The sequence below is a fragment of the Erpetoichthys calabaricus genome, chromosome 14 (assembly GCF_900747795.2).
Source record: "Erpetoichthys calabaricus chromosome 14, fErpCal1.3, whole genome shotgun sequence".
Lineage (NCBI taxonomy): Eukaryota > Metazoa > Chordata > Cladistia > Polypteriformes > Polypteridae > Erpetoichthys > Erpetoichthys calabaricus.
The window spans coordinates 92,296,951-92,317,665 of NC_041407.2; the positions used below are offsets into that span (position 1 = coordinate 92,296,951).

General features: G+C 37.6%; 1 protein-coding gene across 1 annotated transcript in view; it reads left to right on the plus strand.

The window, feature by feature from the left end:
- The window catches only part of ago1 (argonaute RISC component 1), a 39,937-nt gene extending 19,262 nt beyond the window's left edge, over positions 1-20,675 (plus strand). The window contains exons 10-19 of the mRNA XM_028818788.2: positions 256-378; positions 3,612-3,745; positions 3,899-4,083; positions 4,170-4,329; positions 4,442-4,532; positions 11,976-12,170; positions 14,045-14,179; positions 16,476-16,577; positions 16,686-16,885; positions 17,638-20,675. Coding sequence (XP_028674621.1) covers positions 256-378; positions 3,612-3,745; positions 3,899-4,083; positions 4,170-4,329; positions 4,442-4,532; positions 11,976-12,170; positions 14,045-14,179; positions 16,476-16,577; positions 16,686-16,885; positions 17,638-17,746 — 1,434 coding nt within the window. The 3' untranslated portion in view covers positions 17,747-20,675. The remainder of the gene's footprint in view (positions 1-255; positions 379-3,611; positions 3,746-3,898; positions 4,084-4,169; positions 4,330-4,441; positions 4,533-11,975; positions 12,171-14,044; positions 14,180-16,475; positions 16,578-16,685; positions 16,886-17,637) is intronic.
- The last annotated feature ends 40 nt before the right edge of the window (positions 20,676-20,715 follow it).

Below are 20,715 nucleotides of genomic sequence, written 5' to 3' on the forward strand. Positions count from 1 at the left end.
TGGCCCTAGTGTGTGCTTGGTGTGTGGGTGTGTTTGTATGTGTCCTGCGGTGGGTTGGCACCCTGCCCGGGATTAGTTCCTGCCTTGTGCCCTGTGTTGGCTGGGATTGGCTCCAGCAGACCGCCGTGACCCTGTGTTCAGATTCAGCGGGTTGGAAAATGGATGGATGGATGTTGTGCATCATATTCCTTTTTGTAACAAGCATTGTCAAATGAACTGTGTCACTAATTCTAATGTGTTTTCCCGCTTCTTTAGATGAAGAATGCCAGCTATAACCTAGATCCCTACATTCAGGAGTTTGGAGTGAAAGTGAAGGATGATATGGCAGAAGTGACGGGTAGAGTGCTTCCAGCACCAATTCTTCAGTATGGAGGAAGGGTAAGAACTTGTAGAGTGCTAACATCACTATACAGTAATCCCTCGCTATATCGCGCTTCGCCTTTCGTGGCTTCACTCCATCGCGGATTTTATATGTAAGCTTATTTAAATACATATCGCGAATTTTTCGCTGCTTCGCGGGTTTCTGAGGATAATGGGTCTTTTAATTTCTGGTACATGCTTCCTCAGTTGGTTTGCCCAGTTGATTTCATACAAGGGACGCTATTGGCAGATGGCTGAGAAGCTACCCAACTTACTTTTCTTTCTCTCTCTCTTGCGCTGACTATCTGTGATCCTGACGTAGGGGGTGTGAGCAGGGGGGCTGTTCGCACACCTAGACGATACGGACGCTCGTCTGAAAATGCTGAAAGATTATCTTCACGTTGCTACCTTCTGTGTGCAGCTTTTAACTATGCTGCACGGTGCTTCGCATACTTAAAAGCTCAAAGGGCACGTATTGATTTTTTTATCTGTCTCTCTCACACTCTCACTCTCTTGTCTGCTCCTGACGGAGGGGGTGTGAGCTGCCGCCTTCAACAGCTTTGTGCCGCGGTGCTTCGCATACTTACAAGCCAAACAGCCCTATTGATTTTTTTGCTCCTTTGAAGAGGAAGATATGTTTGCATTCTTTTAATTGTGAGACTGAACTGTCATCTCTGTCTTGTCATTGAGCACAGTTTAAACTTTTGAAAAAGAGACAAATGTTTGTTTGCAGTGTTTGAATAACGTTCCTGTCTCTCAACAACCTCCTGTGTTTCTGCGCAAATCTGTGACCTAAGCATGAGAATATAAAAATAACCATATAAACATATGGTTTCTACTTCGCGGATTTTCTTATTTCACGGGTGGCTCTGGAACGCAACCCCCGCGATGGAGGAGGGATTACTGTAGTCCAAAATGCATTTTGCCTCTTTTGTTTTTCCAGTAGGCAGTACAGCATTACAACCTTTTTTTTCCAAAAATCTGTTGGTAAAAAAAACGGAACCCACACAACCTCCCTTAACAATTCTTTATTTTAAGGATCCTCTTGAGGGTAATCTGAATAATTGCAATGATACCATAGTTGGGGACATGGGCCAAAATTTACATTTTGATGTAAATTGCAGCAGAGACCACATATATAGAATATATCAAGAAAATGTTTTGGCAGTGAATGCTGGAAGAAGAAAATGATTTTCAAATAACATTAAGGTGATTAATGATTAAACAAATACGCAGAATTAAATGAGTCTCATTTTGAAACCTATTAAAAATTATGGATGCTGTACATTGTCTACTTATTGCAGCCTAGTTTGAATTGTTATTTATTTATTTATTTTTACAAACTGAGCAGTCCTTTTGTACTTTTTATTGAAAGTGGACCCTGTTTTGATGGAATACTACAGTATGGCCACTTAAGACTTTATTTTTCAAAGTAAATAACCTATAAATTATTTCAACATTCAAGTTTAGAGATGATTTGGTAAAATGTGTAGCTTATGGCAGCAAAACACTTTGTCAACATGCAAAAATCTTGTCCAAAAGCTACTGGCTAATAAGACAATAAAAATTGTAAATTTTGCATATTGACACAGTGCTCACACAGCCCCATATTTTTGCTTTGAACATGGCTAAATTCAGGACTTTATTCTATTAGGAGAGGTATGGCACAGTGGCAATGCCAACATGTAGGAAACTACTTGTGCTTAATTCAAGACACAGTGACCCTGTAACACATTGTCTAAAGCAGCTTATCCATTGCTGGACCCTGTCTTTGTAATACTGGCAGCAAAAAAGTTTGGGTGGATGCAAGTTCACTGCTGAGAATACTCAAACGGTCTTTGCTTTCTCATACTGGGCAAATTTATTGTCAGCATGTAACGTAACAGTGTATTTGCACTGTGGGAGAAAATACTCGTATATGTACAACATGTGGTTTTTTATATATAAATAAGAGGGTTGTTTTCATCAGTTATATACATTTTTAACTTTTTAATAAAATTAGGGCAAATAGAATAAATGTGACAAAGATTAAATTGTGTTTTAGTCTAAAGAATTTTGTCCAGCAGTATTGTCATCCTCTGTAAAACAAGTAGTATTCCTGAGTAGGCTAAATGGTAAACCACAATCTTGCATATTTGACCTTTGCCTCTACTGAATCATTCAGTTAATCATTTTGTGACAGAACTTACATTGAGAAGAAATAGAATTAACTGAAATTATTTATTATCTATATATATAAAATCCCTATGTGCGTCCAGGTGTCCGTGTGTGGGTGTCTTCTCCATGAAGTGACCATGCGCGGGGCACGGTGCAATGCGCAATATTACTGTCAGAGAAAGTTAGAGGCGTTTTACGGAAATACAAACCAGTATTACTGTGAGAGGAAATTAAAGGTACACAATACAGTAATGCATATTACAGTCACATACAAGCCAGTATTACTGTCAGAGAAGATTAAAGGCACATTACCGACGCGCACACCTGTATTACCACCAGAGAAAATTAAAGGTACATTACGGACGTACAAGCCAGCAGACGTACAAGACAGTATCCTTCGATAAGGGCGCGCACAGGCATCCTTCAATAAGGGCGCACACAAAAAGGCGAGCCTCAAAAGGGCGACCTCAATTGGGCGCAGCGAATAAAGGCACGCGTAAATAAAGATCCGCACCTTTGTTGCTCTTCACATATTCCAGAGCCATTTGAACTAAATTATCTACGAATGCCTTTATTCGCCGCGCTCAATTGAGGTCGCCCTTTTGAAGCTCGCCTTTTTGTGCGCGCCCTTATTGAATAGAGCCGTACAAGACAGTATTACTGTCACAGAAAATTAAAGACACACAATACACAGCAGCAGCCCACGAAGAACGGTCAGCTCAGCAAGTAAACATCAACAAAAGAAAGGCTGAAAGAAAGAAAAATACGACCAACAAAAAGAATGAGGTCAAAGTCCCTTGCCATTTAATATAGACTGTTCCTACTAATGTTTATGCACTACTGTTCTAGCACCCGTTATTGTAACGGGCTAAATGACTAGTGATCAATAAATGTCCATCCTTGCCCCTATTATCATGTTTACATAAGAGTGTGGTTTTTATGTGATGTTGGTACAGCCCTTATTGCTATACTGCAGTGACTATTTTAGCCTGGAGACGTCCCAAGTCTGTTCTCCTCATTGTATCTAAAGTTAATCTTTTCAGAGTCTATTCTGTCACAAAGTTCATATACCTTAATTTCCACTTTTCTCACAGAACAGGGCAATTGCCACTCCGAATCAGGGTGTTTGGGACATGAGAGGAAAGCAGTTCTACAATGGTATTGAGATCAAGGTATGGGCTATCGCCTGCTTTGCACCACAGAAACAATGTCGGGAAGAGGTTCTCAAGTAAGTCAGGGTTTTATTTATTTTTTGTTTTTGATACTGTTTGGTTAAGGACAGTTGTTGTGGGCTATTAAAGGGACTTCTTCCTCAAGATAAACTGCAGCTAATCACTGTCATCTTGTTTCTATCTTGTTTGGCCTGTCACCTACCACTTAGGAATTTTACAGACCAACTTCGCAAGATTTCAAAGGATGCTGGCATGCCTATCCAGGGACAACCCTGCTTCTGTAAGTATGCACAGGGTGCTGATAGTGTGGAGCCCATGTTCCGTCACCTGAAAAACACCTATTCGGGACTGCAACTCATCATAGTCATCTTGCCTGGCAAGACACCTGTGTATGGTAAGAGTGGGTCCATAGAACATTCATAGCTTGCCCATTTCTGTCTTTATTTCTTATTACTCCATTCTGTCTCCCTCCTTTATTAGCGGAGGTCAAGCGGGTTGGAGACACTCTACTTGGGATGGCCACTCAGTGTGTGCAGGTAAAGAATGTGGTAAAGACTTCCCCACAGACCCTGTCCAACCTCTGCCTGAAAATCAATGTCAAACTGGGTGGAATTAACAACATCCTGGTCCCACACCAACGGTGAGTATATAGTAGAACTTCACCTGTGGCTAAAATAGAAAATATTGGCTGTGTTGTCTTGCCTGTACTGAATATATTTATTAATTTTTTTTTTATTTAAATCTTGTTACAGATCTGCAGTATTCCAGCAACCTGTCATTTTTCTCGGAGCTGATGTAACACACCCCCCAGCAGGTGATGGGAAGAAGCCTTCCATAACTGCGGTATGTGTTAATGTCCTCTGTAATGCTCTTATTCTGTTTAGTAATTATCAATTAAATCTGAGCAATAGGTCCACTGCTTTTTGAGTTGTCCGTTCTGTGCAGTGTTTATAATAGAGTGGATTTGATTCCAACTGAAGCTTATCTACTACCCTAGGTAGATTTTTCATGCTACTGCTGCTTTTCTACAGGCAGTCAGATTAATGCAAGCATTTATTAGTGTTTGATCACTCTTTATCAGCTTTGATCCATAATGAAGCTGGAACACATGGAAGTCTTGCATAATGCAAAATAGTTATATACCGCATGGATTAAAAATAAAGGCTATTGGATGGAAAAAATGAGCAAAGAACTAAGCCTGAAGCTATTTGGATTTGTAGACGTTGTACAGTATATAACTGAACCTGTGGTGACTTACCTTTAATTTTTGCCTTTCCATTTTAGGAAAGATAAACTAACCTGGCACACTTTCAGTGTTATTACGTTAAAACTGAAGCCTTGCTGCTGCTCTAAGTGGGACACAAGGCCAAAATTATGACTGAAACTCTCCCTGCTATAAACCTACATTTTTGGATCTAAAGTTAGACAGTCATTCTTCACATAGTCCCTGTTAAAAAGTACAGACTAAAAGTATAATCAAATGAATATAAGAAGATGGAGTAAAGGACTCAAACTCTGCTCCAGGAAAACATTTATTCCAAATAAATGTTTGTTAAATGGTTGCATAATTAGTTAACATTTATTTATATTTTGTAAATTTCATATGTTTTTGGTTTTAAACTTTTAATTTTCTAGATCAACATTTTTGAGTGATGTGTATAGAAGAATTAATTCAATGTGATTTAATATGTTGTTAAGGATAAGTGCAAGATTTGAGTAAGTATGCAGTTTAAATAAGCAACTTCCTAATTTGTATTTGTGAAACTGTGCTTGTTACAGTGAGCTAAGCACAGCTACCTAGCTTGAGTTAATAAAACAACCTCTCCAACTTAAATACTCTCACACCCTCAGTAGATTAGAGACGGACACTATTTTTTTCTGTTTTCAGTTGAAGACAAATGCAGATCAAAAATTTAAAGCTGCTTTATGCCTGAAATGAAAACATGTACTTTTTGGTCGAAAACCAATACAGAAATAATGACCTTCCATAGCATATTCAGGCCTTTGAAGTCTAATTATGATTTTAAAACAACACATATATGTAATTTGCATTTAAACAGGAGTATTTTGCATACTTGTCAATATTTTCTCTAAACCGCAGTGAGAAATAAAGTAGGCAGATGTTGGAATATCAGCAGCCACCATTCAGAGTATCACTAAAACTATGTGTGTTCTAGCTAACACTGCAGTATAAATACAGATGAACTATAATGCTTAGAGATGTTTACTTTTTGTTTGACAGTCATTTTAACCATAATCCTCTCAGAGCTGTATCATTTAATGTATAGTAACTCAAGTTCATTTTTAATCATATCGTTGCTTTGGACTTCGTTTTGAGTAAATCCATTTACAGTATATATCAGCATTGTGACTAATATAAAACACAGTCATGGGCAATTTTAAAAGAGAATATTATCACCTTTATCACAACGTGGACACTTAATGTGAAGAAGTTATCGAGAAGGCTAATGGGATGTATAGCATGATGTGTAGTGTTCAAGTCAGGATATTAAGCTTAAGGTATATAGCATACTGGCAAACTCTCACCAGGAGTTCTGTGTGGAGTTTTAGTCTCCAGAGCAGAAAAAAAAAAAAGACATAATAGCACTAGAAAAAGTCCTAAGAATTGCAACTAGGTTTGAACTATGAGGAACAATTGGAGGAATTGATCCTGTTCCATTTAAGTAAATGGAGAGAACTACGTGGCACAATTCAAGTTTTTAAGCATAGGGAATTTACACCTCCCAACTACTTCTATTCCAGAAGATATATTGATCAGTCTTGAGGACTCTGACAGCATTTCTATAATATATAAAATCATTTTAAAGTCCCTTTCTTTTAACGATCCCAAAGTCCAGTGGGACAAGGACCTGTTACTCAACATTTCAGAAAAGGATTGGAAGGCACTCATGCGCAGAATTCACTCTAGCTCCATTTGCACAAAGCATACATTTATTCAACTTAAAATCTTTAATCGAGCACATCTATCTCATTTAAAATTGTGCAAAATGTTTCCTGGGCAAGATCCAACCTGTCAACGTTGCAAACGAGCTCCAGCTTCATTGTGCTGTATGTTTTGGGCATGTACCAGATTAACATCATTCTGGATCAAAATCATTAAATGCCTATCAGACAGCCATGGTGTCACAATCATTCCTAATCCATTAACAGCTGAGTTTGGTGTACTCCCAGATGGGCTTAAAGTGGAGAAAGACAAACTAATTGCCTTTACTTCACTATTAGCATGTATACTTACCTTGCTCAACTAGAAGAATCCTAGTCCACCTCATTTAAGTCGATGGGTAACTGATATTGTTCAAATTCTCACTAAGAGGATCTGTTCCAAACATTTTTAAAACTTGGCAGGATCTAATAAACATTTTTAGAATAAGCTTTTGTGTTAGGGGGAAAGGGATTGTTTTCTCTTTTCTACCCTTAGTTTTACTCTGGCTGTTGGTCTTCCTCTCTTTCTCTTGGGTGGGGGTTGAATTGAATTTAGTTTTGTTAAGTTTGACTTATTTGTATGGAATGTTACTTGCTTTAATAAATTCAATAAACATAATAAAAAAGGAATTTATACCGGGAATCCCTGCTGATCTATATTGAGTTCTTCAATAAGAACACTGGTTGATTTTCAGTTTTTCTTCACACAGAGAACCATTCACACATAGAATAAATTACCAAGTAATGTAGTAAAGAGTAAGTTATTAGTCTTTCAAAAGTCAACTTGGTGTTATTTTGCAGAAATTAGGTGGATAAAGATTGGTGAGTTATATTGGGCAGAATCGCCTGTTCTCATCAAGACTGGAAGGTCAGCTCACAACTTCTTAATCTAAGATGTATAAAGAAATTAATAAAGGCATGAACGTGCAAAGTACATTGGGACACATTATTTGTACAATTTACCATCGTGCTAAATGTCATGACACTTTTTCCCTTTAAACTTCAAAACACCATCATCATACCTTGCACAACCCAAATGGTTAAAAAACTTGTTTAGTGCAAAGTACAGAACAGTAATTAAAGCTGAACAAATAAAAATTAGTTCAAAAGGGGAGACTACAATATTAGTAGCTGATACAAAAAAACTACACAGAATAAACTCAAGATGAAACAGTAAAATAATCAAATTAAAATTTAATATATTAAGTGACAGAATAAAACCTAGCCTAGCCAGAGTTTATGTTGTAGCATCTAATGGCAGCTAGTAAACAAGACCTTGGATAGTGCTCAGATGGACCAACATGGCAGAGTTAACCTTGGCCTGAAGGTGCCTCACAGATTGACCCGGGTATCAGATAGTGGGTCAGAGTAATTATTATTAACCTGCAGGTTAGCACTTATCTTTCTGCTACTCCATCCAAAATAGATAGATAAAATAGTGAATGCCTTGGTTGCATATGTTTGCATACTCCTTTTTAATTGGTGTTGTAACTCTATTCAGATTTAACCAGTTGCAGTCTAAATCGTGTCATTTGCTGTCATTTCCCTTCAATTGATTGGGATTCTTATTAGCGCTAAATATAATTTTCTGTATCAAGAAAGGAATTTGTATAAAGCATTGCATAGGTCATGGAACACTGTGAAGACCACAGTGAACAGAGAACAGGGAACAGAGACCACCAGGAGACTGCAAATATCAGGACATCCCTCCAAAACTAATGAGCAGACAATGACAAAACAAATTGTGGAGGGCTACCAAGAGATCAACAGAAGCCATAAAGGAGCTGAAGGAATATATGGTAGTAAGTGACCACTGCCTGCTTATCAACACTTTCACATATTTCATAAAATTTCTGCATTGGGGGTAAGGTGGCAACACAGAAAACATTTCTGTCAAAAAAAACATTTTTTGCAAGATAACGTATTCATTCTCCCAAAGTCACAAGTGAATGGTTGAAGTTAATTATCCCCAATTCTAAAAAAGAAAGCCAACACAACCCCTCATTCAGTGACCAGTGTCTTTGGTTAGACATGGGGTGGGTAGCTGTGCTTGTGTTAAGCAGGGTAGAGGACCTGCTCAAGACAGATGGAGAAAATGAATAGCTCCAAATGACATGACCAAACTGACTGACCTCAGGCTGAAAACTTGAATTAAGCAAGAGTTAGACCTTTTAAAAGCAAGAGCAGAGCCAGTCCAACCAAGAAATGGAATTATTATATACAAACTAATGTCCTGGAATGATTCAGCTAGATCCCAGAGGTCTATTAAATCTGGGCTCCCCTCAAGAAGACTGCACTGGATAGCTCCTTGTAGTTTCACTGACTGAAATCTTTAGCAAAGAATGGGATAATATTTCAAATTGTATGTGTGCTAGGCAGATAGGTCACTGTTGAAGCAAGTTTTCTACATGAATCAAAGGGTAAGGTTCATTCTTGCTGTTAAATTTCAAGTGAGGATGTTCTTGAACTATAAATACTTCTTGTGCTTCGTAAAAATCTTTCATATCTTTATTCCTCTTGTAATAAACAATGCCTTTTTTTAGTGGAAAAGGTTCTAAAATATTTCTCTTGATTTTATGTTTTACATCAAGACATGTTTGTACCTTTTGTGCATCCAAAGTTTGATATTTTTGTTTGCATTTGTGTATACATATGCATTTTACTTTTATACACACTTAAAATATGTATGTGGGTGCACTAAGTGGCAACTTTATTAAGTACACCTGTCCTCACAGGTGGCTCAGTGGTAGTGCTGCTGCTTTGCAGTAAGGAGACTGTGGAAGATTGTGGGTTCGCTTCCCGGTTCCTCCCTGGGTGGATAGCACTTTGAGTACTGAGAAAAGCGCTATATAAATGTAATGAATTATTATTATTATTATTATTATCATCCAGTCCTGTGACCCTCAGTTGCCAACAAACCTACCCACACTACTTGAGGTATAGATTCAACAAGCTTCTGGAAATATTTGATCCAGGCTTTGTTATTTTTTATTAAATCTTCATGCTGTACAACACCTTCTGTTTCACAACATCCCAATGCTTATCGATTTTGACTAAGATTTGGAAACTGAGCAGACCACTGGAGTAAACTGAACTTATTGTCTTGGTTGGGGAAGCAACTTGATATGATCTGTGATTTGGTTCATGGTCCCTGTGTGTGGGGAGGAAAAAAAACTCTAAAACGATTCACTTTACCACCCCCAGCCTGTGCTTTTTACACAAGGCTGGATGGACCCATATGAGTATGCTCATTATTCCAAAGTCTTAGTATTGCTTGCTGTATGTTGCAGCAGAAATTGGGAATGGCTGATTACATTATTTTAATCATTAATCAACCACTTATGGTAATGATGTGTCAGCTATGGCCTCATCTTCCACTTCTTAGCTGACCACAGTGTAACCTGGCATGGCCTCCTGCTACTGTAGCCCATCAGTTTCGAGGTCCTTTACATTCAAAGATGCCCTTCTGCACAATACTGTCATAAAACCATAAGCTATGGTTTTCAGAGTTGTGACCTTTCCATTGGCTTGATTCAGTTTGTTCTTTCTCCTCTGACATCTCTCATTAATAAGGCCTCTTCAACCCCCTGAACTGCTGCTCATTGGATGTTTTGTTTGTCACAACATTCTCTGTAAGCTCTTGATTGTACAACATAAAAATTCAGAGGTGAGTAATACTACTGAGATGCTGTATGCACATCTACTGCCTACAGTCATATCACAGGCGGAGTTTCTTACATCAGTTATTTTGCTAATTCTGATATTTGGTGGAACAACTTCAACTCTTGACTGTGTACTGTAAATATTGAGCTACAGCTCTGCATCATTGACTGTTTGTAAGTAGGTGGATCTGATTAAGTGGCCACAGAGTGTATGGGTATGGTTGTGTAAATATCAACATACTACTTGCCTTTTTCCTCATTCTCTTTGTTTTACCAATATTTGCATTGTAAAGTATGTAAAATGCATTGAATTAAATTTGAACAGCTGATGGACATTTTAAAAATGTAATCACGCTGGTGAGTTGACTGGGGTGAAGACGTTTTGGAGACATAGAATCATTGATGACTGATGGGTTATTATTCCCAGGTCTTATGCTATTAAAATTAACGATAGTGTTAGTTGTTAAAGAGACACTTGAGTCAGTTTAATTACTGAAATGAATTAAAGGGCGCCTTAACAGGTAATATGTTACCAGCTACTTGCTTAAAATGTGGAAGTAAAAGAAATAACCATTAGTATGTGTAAATGTTGTTTTAATGCCTAAATTTAAGACAACCTCTCCAAGTATTATATGGACATAGAAATTTGTTTAAAAAAAATAAAACAATTTAGAAAATAGTTCCTTTCTTGAAGTAATGAAAGTATATGTGGCCAAAGAACACAGTTCAGTTTTTTTGTTTTAGTAAACCTCTGTAAAGTTTAGAAGATTTTTTTAAGGGAGCAGGAGTTACAGTTTAAGTGTATTTCAAGTCAACAGTAGTGTTACTAGGAAATACAAAAAAAAAAAAAAAAAAAAAACATTCGGTTTGTGCCAAATTTTAGAATTCTACCATTCTCTAATCCTCTTCTGGCAGGATATGTGTAAGGGCGCTCACACTCTAAGAGCTTTTGTCACCCATCTGTATCCTACACTACAGCCGGGTGTGCTCTGATTCACCTCCCCACACTGCCAACAAATACTCACTGTCATACTTTTTTTTTTTTTTATAAATCATTGCCTAGCAACAGTGCCTAGTCTGACTCACCCACAAGCTGCTTCCTGGAGACAGAAGCTTGGATTGTCTCAAATCGCAGCACTATTGTTCCCCTGGGTTGCCCCCCTTCTCTCAGGGTAGCCAGGGAGGGAATGGTTGGGGGTGTTTATGTTCACTTTGATTCTAGAGATGAATCAGAAGAAATACACGCCTCAAAGAAGAATTTGCATCTGTGGTCTGCACTTTGAGTAATGCTGGTAAATTTAACAAGTAGAATCTGTAAACCAATGAAATGTAATTGATGAAAAGGAACCACTTGAACTGTTTCCCCTACTGTGACTCGGCTTATTGAAGGCCTAAATTTAACCAGCACTGCTCCATGTCTCATCTTCACCACCTTGTTCCTGAACCACTGCATGAAATGTTAAATAGCTGTGACTAGCCATCTATAGTGTTAGATGGAATTGTTTAATAGAAGGCAAAGTCGATTTTAGAAAAAAAATAACTTTTAAAAGCAATATTTGTTTTTGTTTTAACAATCTGTTCCACTACTGAGACATTCTGTAGAAATTAGGAAACATCTTAGAAGAGAAGAGGAAGGAATGATCCTGGGTATGATCTATGTACTGTACCTATGTTTGTTCAGGTGGTGGGGAGCATGGATGCACATCCAAGCCGGTACTGTGCCACAGTTCGTGTGCAGCGTCCAAGACAGGAAATCATTGAGGATCTTTCCTATATGGTACGTGAGTTGCTGATCCAGTTCTATAAGTCCACTCGCTTCAAGCCCACTCGAATTATTTTCTATCGTGATGGGGTCCCAGAAGGACAGCTTCCACAGGTAAGGCACCTAATACTTACACGTATCTATACTTTTTAAGTTGTATTATTTTAAGGAAAAAAAATAGCCACATTCTTTAAGGAACTGAAAAACATACATATAATTAACATCTAGTACTTGATAGTGCTTGGGTCAGATTACATTTTCAATTCCCAGAGGGTTTTTTTTTTTTTTTTTAAGAGCTGTTGTACACTATGTAAAATGTTTAAAGTGTAATCTGAAAATGGTTTGTTGCACATATTGCAGTATTATAAGACCAATTGTTATGCAAAATGCATTTTTTATATAATCATGCCATTTCATATAAAGCTACAATCGTCACTACACACTTTGTACATGTGTGCACCTTCTCCCAGTCTTTCCTCTAGTTTTGGATAACTGTAGGTGCATACAGTACTGCGCAAAAGTCTTAAGTCACCCAAGAAAATGTATTTGTAATGCTAGTTATCTGGGCATTTTAAGTTATTTGCTTTTGGAAAAAACATTACATTAGAACAAGCACAAATTAAGGTTTGTACAATTAAAATAAGTAGAATTTGTGCCTTCAAAAAATAGCTATCTTGTGAGATGGCTAGAATAACAGGATTGGTTTCCAAACATTTTCCTTGAGGCATCCCAGCCATTCCAGATATTTGTTAAACTCCACCAATGGCATACCTGATTCAAGTGATTGAGATAGTGGTTAGCTGTACCAGAGGTGCAATTACAACAAATAATAACAAATGAGTGGGTAAGTTGGATAGTAACTACAAACAAAGGAGTGCCAAGATGAGGAAGCTAAAACACTTTGACACAAAATTATAATCATATAATCGGCATGTAAAAGCACACAGCCAAACTTTGACGATGTGGTGTTCAACTTGTCCAGTTACTTCAATAACATTTGATAAAATCAGGAAAATCGAAAACACGGTGGAAGACCTAGAAAGCTGTCTGAATTTGAGGACTTCAAAGTCTCTTTCTTAAGAGGATTAAGAAGAAATGTTATTGTAGCTTGTGTTGCAACAGAGAAGGCTTATTTTATTTCTGTAAAAATGACAAGAGATTGCAGTAAGCAAAATACCATAAAGCATGAACTAACAACAGTAAGCAGAAAGTCTCTTATTTAGTGATGAGCTCAGATTTGACACTTGAAGCTAGTGTGGCAAAGGAAGAGTTGCAATGACGCTTATTGCTGCATGTTTGTACCCATCTGTGAAGCACAGTGGTGGCTCTGACTTGGTCTAAGAGTGGATTTTAGCCAGTGTTGTAGGGAATCTGGTCAGCATTGATAGAATGATGAATGCTGAGGGTTAAAAACATTTGGATCCACTATACTATACCTTTGGGGAAGATTACATATTGGCAAATGCATAGTCTTTTAAGACAATAATGACTCCTAACACACAAGACCTACATGGAACAAAAGTCCCCAGATGGATTTAGCATGGTCATCTCATTGACTGACCTTGACAATTGAACTGTATGGGATCACATGAACAATAGAGTAAATAAAAAGCAGTCAAAGTCAAAAAGAAACCTGGAAGACTTTACATCAAGTCTAATTGGGGAAAAAAAGTATACAGTGGTGTACCAGCACATATTGCTTCAGTGTTACCTTTCTTGGGCCACCCAACTAAATACTTGTTTTAAAGACACAGAATATTCTTGTTACTTTTATTATACCAATGAATTCATTATGTTTCCACATGCAAATAAATACTTACTACCAGATAACTAGATTAAAAAATCTTAGGTTGCCTAACACTGCAAATCTGATTTAATACAACTTTTTTAGGTTGGGATTAAAAAATTTTGAAAAGGGGTGGGGGGTTGGTTTGGGGGTATGTTACTGCCAGTAAAAGTGGTAAAATAATAATCCCTTCCTGTTCTAGATTCTCCATTATGAGCTTCTTGCCATCAGAGATGCTTGTATCAAGTTGGAAAAGGACTACCAGCCTGGCATCACATATATTGTGGTGCAGAAGCGGCATCATACGCGACTGTTTTGTGCTGACAAGAATGAGCGGGTAAATTTTAAGTGCTATTGGTTAGACTTGTGGTGGTGTGTTTTGTGTTTTTAAGCTTGACAGTATGCTTTGTAATGACTTGGGTCTGTTGGTCCATTACCTGAAGGCAACTGCTTCAACTTTAGATTTGCTGAGAGTGGCAGCAGTATGTTTCTTTGACAGAAATATGATTACATTAAAATGTTCTTGTTTGAAAGGAAAGTATTTCAGGCAGTAATTTTGAATGGACAAGATCCCTTGTTCTTGTTTTTCAAGTTTAACACCATGTAATCAGTCACTGTTTTTGGCTGTTGGCACTTTCTTGTGTGATTGCTTTTGACAAAAGGGTCAAACTAAGGAAAATTACAAGTAATCCAAGAACAATAGCCAATTTTTAATAATAAAATTATTAAAAAGAGTAACCTTATCCCATATCAAAAAGAAATGAATCCAGAACATATAAGACAGACTTCCATAAATTTAAATCATCTGCTCCACAAGGCCCTGCAAGGTATATGAAAAAAGGTGTAAATTCAAAATAATAGGCTTGATAGTAATAACTTTTAGACCATTGCCTTGTAAGTCTCGAATTACCTCAGCCACTAAGTACATAAATTGTTCAAAGAGACTTTATTAATGTGTGCTGTTGCCAAGTACAGATGGATGACTTGGAGTTGGCCAGTACAGGGAGTTAACCAGTTTGGGGGATTTCTGTCTGGCTCCTCTGGTTCCTAGCACTTATATATATATATATAAAAAACTTTCCAAAGGAAAGATGGTAGCCCTGGTAAAGATATCTAATACAATAAAAGTGCACGATAATAGGGAAAAATGATTCTTTAACACTCGGTTTACTAACAAAAAAAGAGGAGTACAAAACATATGCATATAGGTATATTAGAAGTATGAGCAAACCAGAGTCAAAGGAAATCTTCATAGTATATCTGTGACAAGAAGTAAAATAAAATATCTGGAAGAGATGAAACTAAACCAATAGCTTGTGTTTGAAGAGCAATATTTAATGGTGCTAAAAAGCTCTATGCCGAAAGAAACTGAGAAACTACAAAGTACAAGGCAGAAACTGGCTTACTTGTATGAACTAATGATGTAAAGAGTGAATGGTTAGTAGCGCATAACAGAGAAGCTCATTGATTTTAGGAAAGATTGGAGCTGTGAATAATAGAGAAAGTAATAATACCATGCCTATAACACAAGTCCTGGAGCTTTCAGAGACTGTGCTTCTCATAGATGTCTCATAAGATGCAAGTGTCACAAATAACCAGTGGAGGAATGAACATCGATGTCTGTATACAAATAACATACCATTAGTAGAAATTTAAAGTTTGAAAATGCCATTTCAGTCTATGTCACAATTATCTCACAAGATATTGGAGCATTTAACAGCCATTTTCTGAGTTTAACTAGGTTATTTGGTTGCTCCTTCAAATCTTTTTCCACCACCTTTCTGACCTCTAGAGGAAATGTACCAAAATAGTTTGGGCATAGGGAAAAAAAGGCAGAGAATGTTTGGGTATAGAATTGCACCAGTATGGAGGTAGATTGAGTGTGGAGGTTTAGAGAGGTCCTTGTTGGAGCATCCTTGTTGTGTGGCATGAGAGACTTCTGAAAGAGGTTGGCATCAGAAAAGGCATCTAGCCATGAAAGCATCTGCTCCATTATCTTCTTATTAATAAAGATACAAGGCATTTATGATACCACTGGACCAAAATAAAGCTCAGCTGATTTTTAGTGTTGATTTTTTTTCAAGAAATAACGAAATTTGAAAGTGAATGAAAGTTCAGGAAATAATGAAAAAATAGTCTGTCCAGACTAACCACTGCAGATTCCCCTCACTCCAATGTTTTTCAACATGAAAATGTGAAATGGTAAACATTGTTGGAAGTCTTTATAAAACCATCTTTTGTAAAGTGCAATTTTGCTAATGAACAGGCTTGTCCTCTCCTCTGCTATTAGTGTGTATAAGCACCATCTTTTTCTTCGCAACCAGTTTCCAGTGTTTTGCCTTAAATCAAGAATTATTTAATGAGATGGTACTTAAACAGTGCCAGATAACATGGCTAATTAGCTGAATTTACTTGGTATCTAAAGTATTTGTACATTTCTCAAAATTTTAGTATCTTTTTTTCTGCTATCATCAAGCAAATATAAGAAATGTGGGACCTATATAGAATTTGTAGAAGATTTTTTTGAGATTTTGTCCTGTATTTTTATGGTTGTGCTATGACCATAGATTTCTACTTAGGTCTGAAAAGACCTGCATTTATTTATCTCTTATTTACTTTTATTTATTTGAAAGATTGGAAAAAGTGGCAATATTCCTGCAGGAACAACTGTGGATACAAACATTACTCACCCATTTGAATTTGACTTCTACCTGTGCAGTCACGCGGGGATACAGGTATGGAACAATACGGTTAGGCACCTTTCTGATAATTTGCTCCAAACTTTTACCATACCCCTTGGCACAAGTGCCTTCTTATTCGTTATATCTTTTTCTCTGCTGCAGGGTACAAGCCGTCCTTCCCATTATTATGTCCTTTGGGATGATAACCGCTTCACAGCCGATGAATTGCAGATTCTAACATATCAGCTATGCCACACTTATGTTCGTTGTACCCGTTCCGTATCCATCCCTGCACCTGCCTACTATGCAAGACTTGTTGCATTTCGAGCACGATATCACCTGGTGGACAAGGAGCATGACAGGTGTGTATAAACCATCAACAGGCTGGGATTCTGAGGAGTACCCAGGCATTTGTTAAGTAGGTTTTCTGTACAGTTTTTCTTTCTCACCCTTTTCTATCTTTCTCTTTGGCATTTAAAATGTATTAATGTTATAGTACCAGATATACTTCGATATATTTACATACAAACATGATAATTATTTAGAATATACTGTAGATATAGTAAATGTTTAGTTTTTCTCATTCTCTGTGTATATTTAAGAATCTCCATATCTCTGTATGCTGTGTAATGCACATATTAAATCAATTTTCTGTAACCTCATTGCCCATTTTACAATCATGGAGAACCAGAGATGATTCTTGTAGCATCAGGCTCAAGTGAAGACCCCACACTGCATGGTACATTAGGTCATGGCAGGGCATATCTCATTTTCATATACACACACTAACTCATACTGGGTTAAATTTTTAGCAGACAACTTTATATCCAAATTTTTGGGATTCAAGAGAAACCCAGAGAATTCCATGCAAACTGCAAAGAACTTGTAAAGTCCCCAACACATGGGGACTTGGACCTTATGCTTGGTGCTGAAAAAATAGTCAAATACAGTATGATACATGTTCAGGCAAATGTCAATGAATCTGTTTTCTTGTACAGTTTCTGATCATCCAGGCATTATCTTCATGGTAAAGTACTTCCGTAGAAGAAAAGGGAGGTTGTGTTTTAGGATAAAGATGTAACTTTTTTTTTTTTTTTTTCCCCTCTCTTAACAGTGGTGAAGGCAGTCATATCTCTGGACAGAGCAATGGCCGTGACCCCCAGGCCTTGGCGAAAGCTGTACAGGTGCACCAAGACACTCTAAGGACCATGTATTTTGCCTGACCTCGGTTTGAAAATTGCTGCCCCTCCCCCTCAAACTTACTGCCAACTTGTGCTTTTGGCAACCCACAGGTCTCCAGACAATGCCAATTTGTGAAGGATTTGCACCAAGGTGTTCCTACCCTGGACACAATTTTTACAATTTTAATATTTTTATATTTACTTCTCGAGTCATTTTTATGCAATATTGAACAAATGGATGCCTGACTGCCAACATAAGCTGCCTCGACATTGTCTGAGCCTGAATTCACTGCATACCCAGCTGCTCATTCCCAACCAATTTGTGAAGGAGGCAGAGGGGCTTGTTTTACTGCAGCAAAGTGTGGCCCTTTTGTTCTGCTTCACCTAGAGGTGAAAGATACAAGCACTTAGATTAGAAAGAGTAAGCCTTCCCAGTCTGCACTGAGCTCCAGGAAGTGAAAGCAATAGATTAGATATACTATAGATGGAAGAGTGCCTGAATCCATGCTGCTACAGAATGGTGTGCAACACCAGGATACCCCACCTGGCACCTACAAATCCTCGACTGAAGCGCTTTTCACATTTGATTGTTATAAGAGGATCTGGAATCTACATAATGATTGGCGCTGGGTGGTGTCCTTCTTGGGTTGCTATTGGATATTTTACAAAGTGATGCCAGAGATTCTATTCTTCAGTGCACGTGCTTCTACAATGTAATAACTGAGAAGCATCAATTTGTGGGCTCAGAGGTTTTTTTTTTTTGTGTCATTGGATTTAAAGTCTGCAGTGTTTTTGTTTACTCCAAATCTAATTTATCCAGCTAGTTTCCTTTTGATGAGGAAGTAATATTTTTCTCTGATGTTGTGAGAGGACCGAAATGTCATGTTTACATTTTTTAATGCCACAGAGACAACGGGGGCATTAAGTCACAAGGCTGAGTGTTGGCCTCCACTTGTGCAACTCGCATCTAGTACATTTTATTATCATGTATACATGTATCGTGTCTTGTTTCTGAGCCATTGACAGTTTCTGTTAAGTCACATCCCTGTGCTTCCTTGATTATGGATGGTCCTTTGCTGTGCATAGTTTATTCAAGGCATCCCCAATGTATGTATACAATTTGAGGGAGTCTTTGAGTCGACACCCAACTCTAACCCCTTCCACTTCCCTCTCGAGGGAGCGAAGGACCATGCAGCCTGATAAGTTTTCAATGCAGCTATTTAAAAGTGTACCTGCCTGAGCATCTCCCCCTACCCCTGATGACATTCTGCACTTTTTTGTGTCGTTTTTGTTTTTAAATAAATGCAGACAGTTTTTGCTTGTCTGAAGCAGACCGGTCCAGCTGGCTGCCTCTTTGCACTGTTTTTAAACTGTTCTCAGAACACATCCTTTATTAAATGGCACTTCTTCCCTTTCCCTTTTGAAGCCAGGCATTTTGATTACCTGTGCCTTTATCCAGAGGGCACAGCCCCCTCCAAGTAATTTTATTGGATAAAGATGTGGACCTGACTATGACTGATTGTGTACCAATTTTACTTTTGTATAATCGTTCATTTGAACAAGTCTGTTAATGGAGCACAGCACTGTACTGCACTTATTCACGGCAAAAATCTGTCTGACCTTCTGAAATAGCATGTCAGTATTTTTGTAAGGAATCCATTTTTTTTTGTCCCAGTATTCATTAACTGTTTTTGTTGAGGATGAATGGATTTATTTTGTACAATTCTCAGTCCTCGACCACCTACTGCTCAGGCTAGTCAGAAGCTCTGAATGGCATGGTCCTTGTTACAGACATTATGCTAAGCCACTGGAGAGAGCAAGATGTGAAGAGCAGTTTGTGGAACACATAAGATGCATTCAGATATGACCGGTGACTGGATTCTGTACTTCACACTCAAAATATCCTCCAGAATATCCAAAGTCATTTCAGGTGCTGGAGTATCTATTGAAGGTATTGGAACAACTTGAGACTTCTGCATTAAATGAAATTTTCCTTTTTTTTAACATATATGAGAATAACAAGTTGAAAATGAACATTAGCATCATAAGGTACTTGCAGAAACTTGACGTGATATTCTGAATGTTATTGCTTGTGTTGGAATCATGCAGGTCCTCCTATTTACGGACTCTGCAGCAACCATACACTACGTTGCACCAGCATCTGGCCTTTCTCTTTACATTCAACTACTAAAATCCCTTGCATGATGTGTAATAACCACGTGTAATGCCAGTTCTGTTTATAAAGTATTCCACAGCAGTCCTCAGGACTGTGATAAATTATAGAAAATCATGATAATCTGAAATGTTGCCTAATAGAAGTTTTTTCTTTAGCTAGAAAATTCTCCAATCAGATTTAACTAGGGCTTTATGCAAGTTAAGCTTTATGAATGATTGATTGATGACCGGGTTAAACACCTGCCAATGTGGTAAATAGGCACAGTTGGAGCACCCCTGCACCACTCTAAAAGATGGGTGGCAGCCTGGTATTGTGTAACAGGGCTGTGTGGCAATATTTTATTATTAAGTGAGATGATTTATTGGTAAAACATAAATACTGATGCTTATTCCATACAGAGAAGGCTGGCAGTTTTACATGAATATAAAAGTGCAACTTGATCATGTTTATTATGTTTTTGGTGGGAGACATTACTGCTTGATGATGAACATGTAAACGTGTACTGCTTTTTCTGTATCGTGCTTGGGATCTTTATAAATGTGTCACTCTGAGTTATAGAATTATGTTAGGGGGACTTCCAATTGTATTTATTTTTTTTTTATATTTTTACCTATGAAGCATCAAGTGTTTTACCTTCCATTTCACTCCAAATTCAACGAGCAATACAGTTGACTGTACAAAGCCAATGAATTCTGTCTAGCACCAGGAAACGTATTGAAAAGTATGGACTTTCCGTAGAAAACTAGTTTTAAAGGTCAGATTATTTTTAAAATAAAATCTGTTTTTCTTACAAAAGGTGTGTGTACTTTTGTCCTTCATTGAATCTAAAAGGTGG